This window comes from Balaenoptera musculus, chromosome 11, assembly GCF_009873245.2.
Source record: "Balaenoptera musculus isolate JJ_BM4_2016_0621 chromosome 11, mBalMus1.pri.v3, whole genome shotgun sequence".
Lineage (NCBI taxonomy): Eukaryota > Metazoa > Chordata > Mammalia > Artiodactyla > Balaenopteridae > Balaenoptera > Balaenoptera musculus.
Genome location: NC_045795.1, coordinates 41,994,592 through 42,008,371, shown reverse-complemented (window position 1 = coordinate 42,008,371; position 13,780 = coordinate 41,994,592). Strand labels below are relative to the sequence as shown.

Sequence of the window (13,780 nt, the reverse complement as noted above, 5' to 3'; positions counted from 1 at the left end):
CCCTGTACCCCTTTCCCCCAGTAACCATAAGTTCCTTCTCTAAGTCTGTGAATCTGTTTCTGTTTTATAAATAAGTTCATTTATATCATTTTTTTAATATTCTAAAATCTTGCTCAAATCCATTCTAATAAATAAATTTATCTACTGAATAGAATTTTCCAAAGATGAAAATAGTTCATCAATTAAATCTGTGGTAATATTAATAGGGGAAGGACTCCTTAAGTCTGCATCTATAATTATCATGTAGAAGAGCCAAATTTAATGTGAAAGAGAATGAACTTTATCATACTCAGATGGAATATTCTGATAAATTATGTAAGTTTTAGAATTAAGCGTTTTTTTTTTACATTTTTATTAAGTTATAGATACCTTCTCATAAGACTTCAATTATTATGTGTCTGTAGTTCATGATACTTTGGAAGGAATTGTATATACTAATATAGTATTAAAGTTAATAAGGTAGAAAGTTATCAGATATATACATTATAAAAACAACAAAATAATTTTGATTTCTGATTTTGAAATTGAACATTGAAAAGTACAAATTATTTGGATCCAAATCTAACATAATTCATTGAATATAGAAGCAGGTAGTAAGGAAAATAAAACAACGGAATTGATTTTATGGATAGTCAATGTTGAGCTGGCCATGGAATTATCTGGTAGAATTGCCTCAAGAAAATTCAATAGTGTTCAACAAAGTAAGAGAATCTGAGCAAAGGAGCATGATGGAAAAAAAACCATTTCCAAAGAAGTTCTCAACTTGGGGATAATGAGGACTATGGATTGAAGTGTGTCATCCCAAATTCATGTGTTGAAGCCCTAACCGCCATGTGATGGTATCAGGAGATGGGGGTATTTGGGAGAAAATTAGCTTTAAATGAAGTCATGAGGGTGGGGCCCTCATGCTGGGATCAGTGCCCTTATAACAGGAAAAGACACTAAAGCTCTCTCTCTGCCAGGTGAGGACATGATGAGAAGACAAGCCAGGAGGAGGGTTCTCACCAGGAGCTGAACTGACTAACACCCCAGTCTTGGACTTCTCAGTCTCCAGAACTGTGGGAAACAAGTGCCTGTTGTTCAGTCCACACAATCTATGACATTTTGTTATGTTAACCTGAGCAGACTAATACAATAAGATTTCATTGACTATTATGTTAAGTTATATTTTTAAGCTCTTAAAAGGCTTTAATTTTTATTATAGTACAAAACAGAGGCCAACCAAGCACTACTACACCAGGAAGGTATTAGCCCAAGTTGTCCATTCTAAGCACCATCTTATTAGGCAAAACATAAGAGAAAAAATTTAAAGAACTTTATATAAAATTCCTAACACCCACTCTCTCATAGCACTTAACTTCTCTGTAGCAGACCCAGGTCACTCAGTGGAGCAGGAAAGAACACAGGGGCAGCACATACGTTTACTACTAGTTATCAGCTGCAGTTTCCTTAGACAGATAACTCAGCTTTTAAGTAGATTAGTTCTTATAGGTGACACGAGGATGCTGTGTGGGTATCAGACTATATGAGCATAAAGAAATGTAACCTGTCTCTTCTCATCAGATGGGATGGATGGTGACAATGATGTTCATGAGTTGTGGCAACTATATAGGACATCTTTATGTTATTCCTCTGACTCTTAACCTAACTTTTACCTGGGATTATCTATTCATCTACCTGGGGAACTAAAGTTCTCAACAGAGGTATCAACAATATCAACTACTCTCCTCCCTCCATGGCAGCTCAGTAGAACAATTTGGGTCAGAGCCACAAGAAGACAGTGCTTACTTGACTCTTCATTAATTTAGCTAGAAATGTATACATTCTTCAAACAATCGTTTCCAATAGCTTATAATCTCAATAGATACCAAATATAGTATATATTTAAATATAATCCATGTGTTTATATAGATGTAGCATATATATTTGTAAATTTTTTGGAAAACTCTTAATATATATGTTTTCTTATTCTAACCTAAGCCACAATCTTAAGAATCCTAGAGACGTGTGGTGGGCAGCTATTTACCCACGTTTTCTCAGGTACCACCAAGCCCTATCGATGCTTCCACTGTTGCATCCATGGCGGTTCTTGGCACAGCAAGAGATCAAATTCTGAGGGGATAGGTTGGCTGTGTATTGACCTTTGGACTGAATCGCTATGCGGTCAGCTGCTACACCTGTTTCAAAGAGAATATTGATTAAAAGTCAAGTGACACATGGTATTGCCAAGAATTTACATAGTGCTTTTTGTTTGAGTATTAAACTAGTCTTGGAAACTTAATGTAACTAAAAATCAAGGCCAAATGTGATGAATATATCTGTGTATTCCAACAAGTTCAACTGTGTCATCCTTTCAGTTACAGTTTTTGTCCAGTTTTGGCATTGCTTCATTGTCTTACCAACTTCAAAGACTTCTCTAGTTCCTTGTTCCTTTCATGTTCTATATACTTCTGAATTTTTCATTAAGAAATTTGCCAAGTGAAACTCCTTGAGGGCACGAGCCATATCTTACATTTATATCTCCTGTACCTAAAACAGTGTTATATATAATCATGGATTAAAATATATTTTTGAAGTGAATGTAACTAAACTCAGGAAATCAGAAAAACTGATCATAGAAATATTAATTGGAAATTCATCCATGTTAATCTGATGTATTGGAATAAATTAAATCTTTGGTTTTTAAACTAATTGAGACTAACATGAATCTACATTATAAACTATCAAAAAGCTACATAGCACATTTTTATGCTTACAATTTTCTTGAACATTATGATCCTAATCTTATCTTAGTAGGCGTGGAATTCACCTTGTTTTATATATATATATACACATATATATATGTATATATATACCTTTTGTGATTGAACCTTCTATTTGTTTAAATAATTCCCTAGCATGGTTTTTGTTAATCAGTTTGTTCCTTTCCCCAACACACATTTGTTGACCAACTACTAAGTGACAGGCATTGGACTAAGCAGTAGAAATTGCAACAATGAACAAAAACCAAAAAAGTCATCATACAGACCTCATAGAATAATAGACTAGGGAAACTAATCAACCAGTAGCAGAAAACTACTATGTGAGCATTTTGATCATGCTACCATGATAATATGTGTGTCGCGATCACAAGAAAATTGGAGTCAGTGATATTCTGGTACAGAATTTTTGTTGTTGTTGGAGACCTGATATAGTCTTGTTCTTAATCTCTTACTTTTGATGAAAGGCAACAAAGTCATAACCTTCCTTCTATCTATGCACTTTTCTCAGAAGTTATTGTTTTCATTCATCAAAATTATCTGTGTACTGAAACCCCTCAAGATGCTAGTTTAGAATTATTCTAAAATAATTCATTTTAAAATAATTCCTTTACATATGTATTTCTGCATATACATGGTTTTTATGTAACGACAGCATATGTACAATTCTGTAGTGTAATTGCTGGCACATTTTAGACACTCAGTGTGTGTTGAATCTATATCCTCCTACTTCCTTCTCAATTCCCATCTATTTTGTGCTAGATACATTTCATAGGAGCAAATGCCATTATACCACCATCTCTCTTAGTCTCAAGAAAATAATTCCCTCTTTCATAAAAGAAAATAGAAATTCTTCGATGCTTCAACTTTCAGTACAAGGGTTCAGAATCAAGTATATTTTTTAAATGTTAGTGTAACTATTCTTGGTTCAGAAAAGACTTTCACAAATAATACTGAAGGAGTCAGAAGCCTGGCTTCTGGGATCATTTCTGAGACTTCTCGCCTTTCACTTTGGGTAGGTCACTTCCCCTCTTTGTGCCTCTTTTACAAAACCAAAGGCTTGTAAAAGGAGACCTCTAACATCCCTTCCAGCCCCATGAATCTGTAGATTTCAACTAAAGGATGAGGGTTTAAATTCTGATGATCTTCAATACTTTGCTTTTTTACAGACATTTCTGAATCTCAGTGAAGGTTTAATACAAATTCACTTGAAATACTTGGAAAAGGTCAGAATATTTAAGAATGACTCAGTTCAGCAAATTGCTTTCCACTCTCTCTCTGAAAACTCATTGGGCTTTACCTCTGAGACTCACACTATTATTTTCCCTGATTATTTTATTCTGTCTCCAAGTTTGCTCTGCAGTATGTATTGCCCTCACCATTTCAAACTCCTTCACCTCTTAACTTCTGACATCTTGCTTGAATTTTATTTGGCTGCATAACAATATTTTTATATGTGTGTATATTTTTTAATTGTATTTATCCCATTTTATAGTTTTTAGCTTCTTTGAAGGACTTTTCTTATTTTAACTACAACTTCCTGACATAATTTTCTAGGTCTTTAAGAGACCCTAGAATATTCTTTTCTTTACTTAATACACTAAAAAAAAAAAAGAAAAATAGCATCAGCCTGATTTGATGTATTGAATACACAGGATATAAAACTGTGTCATCTGTTATGTAGAGAGACAAATCCAGACTTAGCCCTGTGCTGAGGCCATCTATGGGGCTGTGACCTGGGGATACTAGAGTACACAGGCCAAATCAGCCTAGTAAATTACTCTCAGTATTTTACCACCAATGTCTTTCCTAAGACATGTTCAGAAATACTGGTCTAACTTAAAGTAAAATTCTTATATATCCCCTAGGAGGTGTAATACATTAACCACATGAACATAAAATGACAAATGATTTATCTGATTAAATCTGTCCCCACCCAACTAGAATAGGGCTCAAAGAGGTCAAGAGAATGTTTATGCTGGGGGAATAGGCATTAGTGTAGAGGTAACAGATGGAGATGCTCCAGAGGTGAGTTCAGCCAAATGCATCTTTTCTAGAACGAACTAGCTCATACTATGAAGTGATGATATTTAGACAAAGGATCAGCACTCCTCTGTGCCAAGGAGTGCCACCCTTCAGAGCTTATGAACTTATTTCATGATGCTTTCAGTACTTAGTCTGTTTTTGAGCACTCTTTTGGAATTATCTTTAAGCCTAGACCACAGTTTTATGAAACTGATCTTTGATAGTAGACAATCAATGTCATATTAGGCTTAATTGCTGTAATACAACCGACACGCTTTTGAGGATAATTTGGAGACCAAATCTTGGGATTAACCTGAATATCGATTTACTGGACTTGTGAAAATATATGAAAGTTTCTGCAACAGAGGTATGTATTCCTCACGCAGTTGAAGTAAGAGCAACCCTAATTTGGAAACTACTCTTATAGAAGATCAATTATATCACTTTAGAGTCAGAATCTACATGTTCACTTTTATCTAAAATGAGATAAAACCCATTTAATCCATTATTATTAGTTCTGAATTCTTACTTTACATCAAATCTATTAGTTTAATAATTAAATATATTCTTGCAGATCTTATCAAGAAAAAAGAATATAAGAATTATATGTCTGTGTGATATGCATATTAGGATTACAAATAGTACTATGGGTAAAGAGGAAATTTATACTCTTCTTATTATCTGGCCTTAACTCTCAAAGAACAAATAAATTTTGGTAACTTTTCTTTGTTGTTCTTTTGATCTACTCTCTATTTAAAATTAGATGCTAAAAATAAAAGCCAATTTTCAGAGTAAAAACTTATTTTTATATCATTTTCAGGCTGCTTTCTCTGGCCAGAGTAAGATTTTAAATTGACCAAATGTTAATATTTAACTGTTCTAAATTAAAAACCCTTTTAATTACTATGCCAAGATCTAGAGTCAAAGAGAGATTTATAAGGAAATAATTAAAATGATTTTATTACTTGCAGTGGAAAAAGCCCAGGATGCAGCACAATTTTTTTGATCCAATGGGCCATGGGTCCATCCAGGCCATTTGTAAGAAGAAATAAAGAATTCTGGAAGATCAGTTGTTTCAGGTAAAGAAGTCTAAAGAAGAAATAGAGGCAGAAGTGTCAGAGTTTTTCAAATATATTCCAAAAACCATTATAAGAAAACACCATGCCCTTTTACAATGTTTGTCACTGTTTTTTATTTTGTACATTCAATTTTCTGAATGGCATCCCTGAAAAGGGTTATTTGTGTAAGATATCTATTTCACTCTATGTTTAAAAATGGCAATTCAATGGGGGGAATCACAATATATATAGTACAAAACCGTAAGAACAAACATAGAATGTGGTACCGTATGATGCAATAATTTCAGCCATTGTTTCTGTCATCTTGAATCAGAGTTTTGGTCATCCCTGTGGAAGACCACATGATGTTATTTAAATTTGGCTTCACAAACAATGTTTACTTTTATATCCCTCCTACATTGGAGAGTGTGTGCACTTCGGATGTGAAATCAATTTGGAAATAATGCATTTGTGACAAATATGCATTAACTCACTTGGAGCCCCAAGAAACTCCAATTTTGTACCAGCTATTGGGAAACAAAACTGGGATAAATTGATGGATACCTATAAAATCCTTGAAGAATAAAAAGAACTTCAGAAAGCATGTAATGCCAAACATACAATGAATGCCAAGATGTCTTCAGAGTCTGTGTTAGGTCCTGACAGTCAGTTTCAGCTGCTCTCTTTCCAAGAAGGCAAATTAAACGTATGGACCTTGCTCTGTTCATGTCACTCAAAGAAAGCCTAAAGCCCTATACCCTGTTTTTTTCTTTCAAACTCCTAAAGAGTAATAAGTTTCACTTCCATAAATAATCAGTATTCCACAAAATAAGAATGTGTTTATTAATTTTCTATCACTTATGCACACACATACATTCACACACACACATAATTTTTGAGAGTACTTTAACGTTTTAAAAGTGTTTTATTTTCTCAATAGCTTTATGTGATATAATCAGGGCAAATATTATTCACTCTATTTTACGAATGAGGAAACAAACCTCTAAAAGGTAAATGACATACTAAGTCCTCTCACTTAAATAAGAAATACCCCTGAGACCAGACCCAGGTATTAGATTTCTTAACACTGTGTTTCATTCATCATTTAGCCACTTTATCAGAAATAAATGGATACTTTGCAACAGAAGTAAAATGTCTACTGAAAATTTTTATGATTGTTCATTGAACAAGTCAGGCTACTGATCCAATATCTTGCCCTGCAAAATTACTTCTGACAAGTATAAAACAGCTTGAGAGACTAAAGGAAAATTTAAAATGTACACTTCTGCTTAAAAAGATATCCATCCAAAATATTTATAAATTTGAATTTCTATGAAAGAGTTCAGTTTTGATTCAAAAAGCTATTATCATCTGATAAGAAAGTGATTAAATCCTGAGTTTCATTACTAAAAACACTGCTATTTAGGTGATGGAAGAAAAGTGCCAGATCTTTAAGCAGATCATGGTAGAGTATCTACATGATAACTTAAAGAATGGTATTATAGAAATCCTAGAAATTCAGGTGATTTTAGATTCGTGTGCCATCAGATTGACCATAGAATTGGAGCAGAATAAATTTACTGCTCTGAGTAGATAGTTTCAGACACATAGACCAATTCTCCAAAGGAGCCTTTCTACCTGGGACAGAGATACACATACCCTATACATCACTCATATTTTCCCATTGTATTATTATTGGTTAATCAGTGTGCTTTTAGGAATTTATAGTATTAAGTTGCCTCATGTTCCAGAAAAATAGCTAGAGTGTCACTATTATTTTAATTTATCACTTTATAATTCTAATTTAATAGCAGAACTAGGATATTTCCCTTCTGCTCTGTGGAAACAGTAAAGATATAAATATGACTTCAGACAGACCTCATCAGGATTAAGCTATTCAGAATCTGACGTCCCCATTCCAAAGTCGACCAGAGAACTTTGCACATGGAGGTATTCCATAAATATCTGATAATAAGGAGGAGATACATATCTAGCTGGCACATGGAGGTATTCCATAAATATCTGATAATAATAAGGAGATACATATCTAGCTGGTAGATTTCATCACTTTAAAATATCATTTTCCCCCCAAAGGCACATTAAGTTAAATTATAATAACAGCATGATTTTTTTTCTTATGATTTATCATTTAAAAATAAAAATCTATGAATGGATAACCCATCTCCATAAGATAAGGCAATAGAGAAACAACAGGCAAAATGCCGTATTCATTGAAAACATATTTACCAACCCACTAAACCAGATCAATTCATGAAGCTCATCTGTTGGATCTGTCATGATTTTTACCAATTAATTAATATTGTGTTTCCTAAAAATAAACCCATAGGATTTGAGGCCCAGTAAGCACATATTACCTTGCAATTTTATTTACCTTATGATACCAGGTGATCTGATATAATAAACTCAGGGCAAATTTTACATCTTATTACTCCATAATTATTTCATTCCCCTATAAAGTAAGAGTGTTTTTAAGGGCTTATAAATAAAAGTAAACACCACAGAATAACAGCTTTTAGGAATTGGTAATAGAAATCTGGCTTCAATAAATGATTTTTTTTTTTTTTTTTTTTTTTGTCAAAGGATAGCTTCATAAAGCAAAAAAGTCAAGCGAGTCAGCTGACAGAGACAAAAATTCCAAAATGACAGTGGCTTAAGATAGAAATTTAATTTTAAAAAGTTTTACACTATTACATATGGGCATTTTTAATTATTTCCATAGTAATGTTGAAAATTTTCAGTCATAATCTAATTCTATTTCAAAATTAATATTAGTCAAATTTGAATAGTCTCCCTGTTTTAATATTTCAATTTAGATATTAAAGATACTGTGAACAAATGTAAGAATTAGATGCAATGGTGAACACTGGAGAATTTTTTACAATAATTCCTGCATTTTAATCGAATCAAAATCTCTAAAAGTAATGGAAACCTAGTTACAGAGCAGTTTGAGAACAAACCAATCAAATTCTGGACATTCTTATTAAAAGCCCATATCTACACAATACACACTCAGTGAATCACTCCCTTCATCCCTAGTTGCATTTACTCCCACTTAAATTTGGATAATGAGTGACCTGAGAATCAGAAGAAGGCAACAGAGAACATCATTCTCTTCTGACCTTCACAATCCAAGGTCAGTGGCCATGCATACCAAGAAATATCTTCTAAGGTACTTGATATTGGAGGGGAAAAGGCTAACTTTTTGGTTGCTAACGGCAAAATGAATTTTTCATCTTCAATAATATTTGCCTTGATGCCATAACTCTGAAAGAGTTATGCTTTGATACTTTGCTAGTTTCTGTTTTTTTAAACAATCTAATTTCTTGTACATATCAATAATCAGTGACCACGCTACGGCAGATGGTGCCAGTTCTCCAGGGTTCCTGCTTTGAATAGGTTTTCCTTTTATTCGTAGTGATAATTTTAGCTCAGTCCCTGCAAGCTCAGAAAAATGACTATATTTCCTGGTCCCCCTTGGCTCCCAGGTGTGGCCACATTACTAAATTCTGGCCCATGGAGTATAAGCAGAAGTGTCACTGGAAGCTTCTGAGAACTTTTCCTTAAGAGACATTTGGCACTTGATTTTACTCCTTTTTATTGATCTTTTTTAAATTTTTCCTGCTGGCAGGAATTTGGGTATAGATGGACATGCAGCAGCTTCTTGAACCATTATATGACCTCGGATATAAAGGCTCTGGAAAATAGAACAAGGAGGAAGAGGCCTGGGTATCCAACACCAAGGAGTGCAATTCTACCACCCACCTCCAGTTTTGTTGGTAAGAAATCAATTTCTATTTAAGTCACTATCATTTTGGACTTTTGTCACTCTCTGATGAGCCCAATCAAAGCTAAAACAGCACGCAGAACTGATATTAAAGATGCTATGGTAGGGCAATACCATATTACATTGAACCCAGGACATCATCAAATGTAAGAAGCCTCCCAATTTCAGAGTTGTAAAAAAAGTGAAGAAAATGTGCCTCTGGAGATTGATGAACTGATATTTCCTAAAACGACTTCCCTAGAACACTAGTTCTGAGAAATTGTAATAGATAATTACAAAAGGAGGAGTTGATTAATCAAACAGTTCTGAGAAACTGGTTTTAACAATTAAATAGATTTTTGTCCTCAATGCAGCAGTTTTTATAAACTACCTAAGTGCTGCTGAGAGTCTCTAAGAAACAAAAATAATGATTTGTGATTTTTAATGTGCATGACCCAATGCAAAGTATTTTACTTACTTTCCTTTGATTTCACATCAGTTTTATTGTGAAGCAGATCAGAGGACTAGTGTTTCATGGAATGCACTTTGGCAAGAATCATAGTATGGACTAGATAGACCCAAATTTGGGGAGTCCATGTAACCAAGCCAGACCATATGAGGCCTTCCAAAAGAGACCCACACCCATGTCCTCCGCCTGCCTTTTGTCTGTAGAAAAACTTTAGTCAAAGAATAAATTTAATCAGAGAAGTGAGAAAATGCAGAAAGAAAGGGAAACAGTCAAGCAAGACAAAATAAGAATACTTTAACCATTAAACTAAGTCAAGGACCTTTAGTTCTTTCTCAAGGACTATAGATAATATTCTGAGCCATGTCCTTTGAGCTGTTTTATAGATACTGAAACCCTTACCAGATGGAAGAAGTTAACTGTATGCTGCCCACAAGCACTTAGACCCCAGACCGGTTGGAGCTAGCAGGTTGATGATGCTGACTCCCAATTACCTCACCACCAACTAATGAGAAGAATGTCCACGAGCTGACCACGCCCTGCTCCTTAAACACTGTAAGACTCCTCACTACCCACTCCAGGGCGGGACACACGGTTTTGAGGACATTAACCCGCTGTGGCCCCCTTTGCCTGGCAAAGCAATAAAGCTATTCTTTTCTACTTCACCCAAAACTCTGTCTCTGTATTTCTATTCGGCACTGGTGAACAGATATCAACACACAGGCCCCTTATATCAACACACCAAATCACCTCAGGAATCTACTTTTTAACAGCCCCAAGTTTTTGTTCCAAGAGAAGGGAAAAAATGAATTTTCACATTTCTTTTTGAAGCTATGTCCTGCAGTGATCAATTCAGCCCCATGGCATTGGTCAAGTCGTGTTCAATTACATCACAGTGCTATGCATCAGACTTTGACTAGTAAAGAAAATAAACTGACAACTCAGAAACCGATTTGACAGATGAGACATTCATTCTGCCACAAGTTCAGCTGGATAAGGAGTGAGGCCAGTGCGTATTTCCTAAAGTTTGCTGAAGGGTTTGAGGTTTTATTTTGAGAAGGAGAGAAAGAAATGAGAGAGCCTGGAGGAGACATGAGGAAATGTTTCGATGCTATTTGAATTTTAAGACTCTTAATTTAGAGACAAATGATTCTGTCCCTGGTTCTTTACCCACTGAACAGAGGAGATTCTGAAATGAGCTAAGGGAAGGATGTACTTAAACAGAATCCACCATAACATCTGGCTGTGATGCTCTTTTGCAGCATCACTGGTGCCTACTGTATGCTATACAATTATTATAAAAGCCTGACGCCATTTGCCTCATGTTCATATGTGTGGAGCTAAACATCAATTTTATGGAAAAGAATAGTCATTTTTGTTCAATATTATATTAAGAATATAACTATAGAACTGTGTTTTTCACTTTTCTAATCAGGGTTTTGGTTTCTACAAGATGCTTTACACGCATGACACACATTATTGATATTAAGTAGATGTTTATTCAGGTAGGTTAGTTAATTAAATTAAATTTTAATTAAATAAAAACTAATTAAATAAAAAATTTCAATAACCTATGACAGGTAAAAACAAAAATTGGTAGTAGTAACTCTGATTTTTTCCAAAGGTACCTTTCATCCCTCAGTACTATCACTAAAATATATTTCAGAGAGGAAAAAACAAATTCTTCCTAGAGAAATAGATCCAGTCAATCAAATACTATGTATTATCTAGATAATGATAAAGTATCCAGATGATGAAATAAATTTCCCTTTCTCATCTCAGTGATCAGTGGTTTTAAAAGCTATTACATAATACATAAACTACAATTTTACTTTAACTTCCAACAAACAATAGAAAAAGACGTTATTTTTTCTTTGTTGGTAATGCCAACTTAGACACACTAAAATCATCTGTATTGGGTGATTGGGAAAAGATGTACTAGTAAACTATGAGGCTGACAAAAAAAAATTTAGAACATTTTTACATACATCAATCTGATACTGTATAATATAGTAAAGCTACAGATTTTAAATGCTATACCAGCCTTCTTAATGTTTTAATAATTTCTAAATATTGATAGCTCCACCTAAGATGTGATACTTATCTGTAATAGCTTTGTTAACTTTATTGTTCTCCCGGGGAAATTAACAACAAAACTATTAAAAACATATCTTTTTAACTAAGCCAAGTAGAAAAATGAACTCTGAATTTCCCCATCTCTGTTTGAAAATAGTATGTTTTATTCAAAATATTTGCAATATTTATAATATAACACAGGGAAGCCTCTTGAAGTTATCTCCCAAATTCAAATGCCTGGAAAAACAATCAGGTACAGAACTGTTACTTTGATTAGATTTGATTTGACATGATTTGATTTGATTTGATTTGATTTAGGAGCATAGTAGAAGAACTTTCAGGTTACCAAAAATATGTAATCTCCGTCAGGGCCAATAAACCCAGAGCTACACCTTTCTTTATGAACGAAAATGCTCCAAATGATGAAGTCCTGGGTAATTTAGCTGTTACAGAATTCACCTGTTTCAGAAACTTGCTAGTCTCCCAAGCTTAATCCAAGGGAGAAAGAACCACTTTGTATATTATATAATAACATTTCTTTAATGCTCTACTATACAGTCTGTGTGCTAAACCACTCCTTATTCATCATTTCATGGACTTCTTACAGCCCTGTGAGCTGGGTACCACTGCTACCACCATTTCAGCCAGACTAAGAGCCAAGCACACAGGATGCAGAGCTCATGTCCATCTCGATATGTGAAATGGGGCCACATGACTAAACGCACTGCCTACATGTGCCTATTAACAGACTTCAACTGTGATGCTTCTGCTGGCTCCAAAGGACCTCAGCCCATGCCAATTTTGCATACAGTCATAATAATTGTTTTCTTTCTGAGACATTAATTTCTGTTTTACCCCTGAATATACTTCTGCTCTCTCCAGCACTTTTCTTTCAACATTTTAGCTTATGTTAGCAGCTCTTAAAGTGTGTTCTGTGGAATCTAAATCTTAGGAAGTATTAACAGTCATTATAAACAAACAAAGAAGAAAAGGTTCTCTGATGTCATGAGTTTAGGAAACACTGGGTAGAAAAAAAAAGGTCAATGGAGGAAGAGTTCTCAGTGTCCTCAATATACTAATGAATAGTGTGACTCTTCGGAAGAAAGATACAATACACCATTTCACAAATGTATTTGACCACAGATGGGACACCTTTATTCCAAATCTTGCAGGATTGGTGGCCCATGGCACAAATGTTGAGAAATATTGAAATAAGATTTTAACCGTGTAATCAACTGTTTTGTACCATAAGGAGACAAAAGGCTCAAGTGACAGAATTTAAAGTTCCTGTAGGGAGCTACATCAGTCCCATTGTGAATCTATGCAAGCAAATACAGAGTCCCAATGGACTGACAGAGAATCGTCTAATCATTCTTAAAGTTTTTAGTGTACAACAGTTTGGAACAGAGCTGTCCAATCAAGGCATTGCTCTGAACAATTTCAAGAAAACACTTTTAGGAAAAAGTTAGGCAAAGATTGATCAGCTGGCATTTTTGACCTGACACTAGACATAATTTTAAAGTGGGTGAAGCAAATCTTCATACAAAACAAGGAGCTGTATGGTCCAGGCAGGACCCTCTTGGCCTTCTTTCTTTCCCTTTTTCTCACTTCC

General features: G+C 34.5%; 1 protein-coding gene across 2 annotated transcripts in view; it reads right to left on the bottom strand.

Annotated features, from left to right (window-relative positions):
• Positions 1-13,780, bottom strand: part of TINAG (tubulointerstitial nephritis antigen) — an 86,820-nt gene that overhangs the window by 55,567 nt on the left and 17,473 nt on the right. For both annotated transcript variants that reach the window (XM_036870767.1, XM_036870768.1), the window contains exons 5-6: positions 5,750-5,873; positions 2,027-2,177 (exon numbers count right to left, since the gene is read on the bottom strand). In XM_036870767.1, the coding sequence (XP_036726662.1) occupies positions 2,027-2,177; positions 5,750-5,873 (275 nt within the window). The remainder of the gene's footprint in view (positions 1-2,026; positions 2,178-5,749; positions 5,874-13,780) is intronic.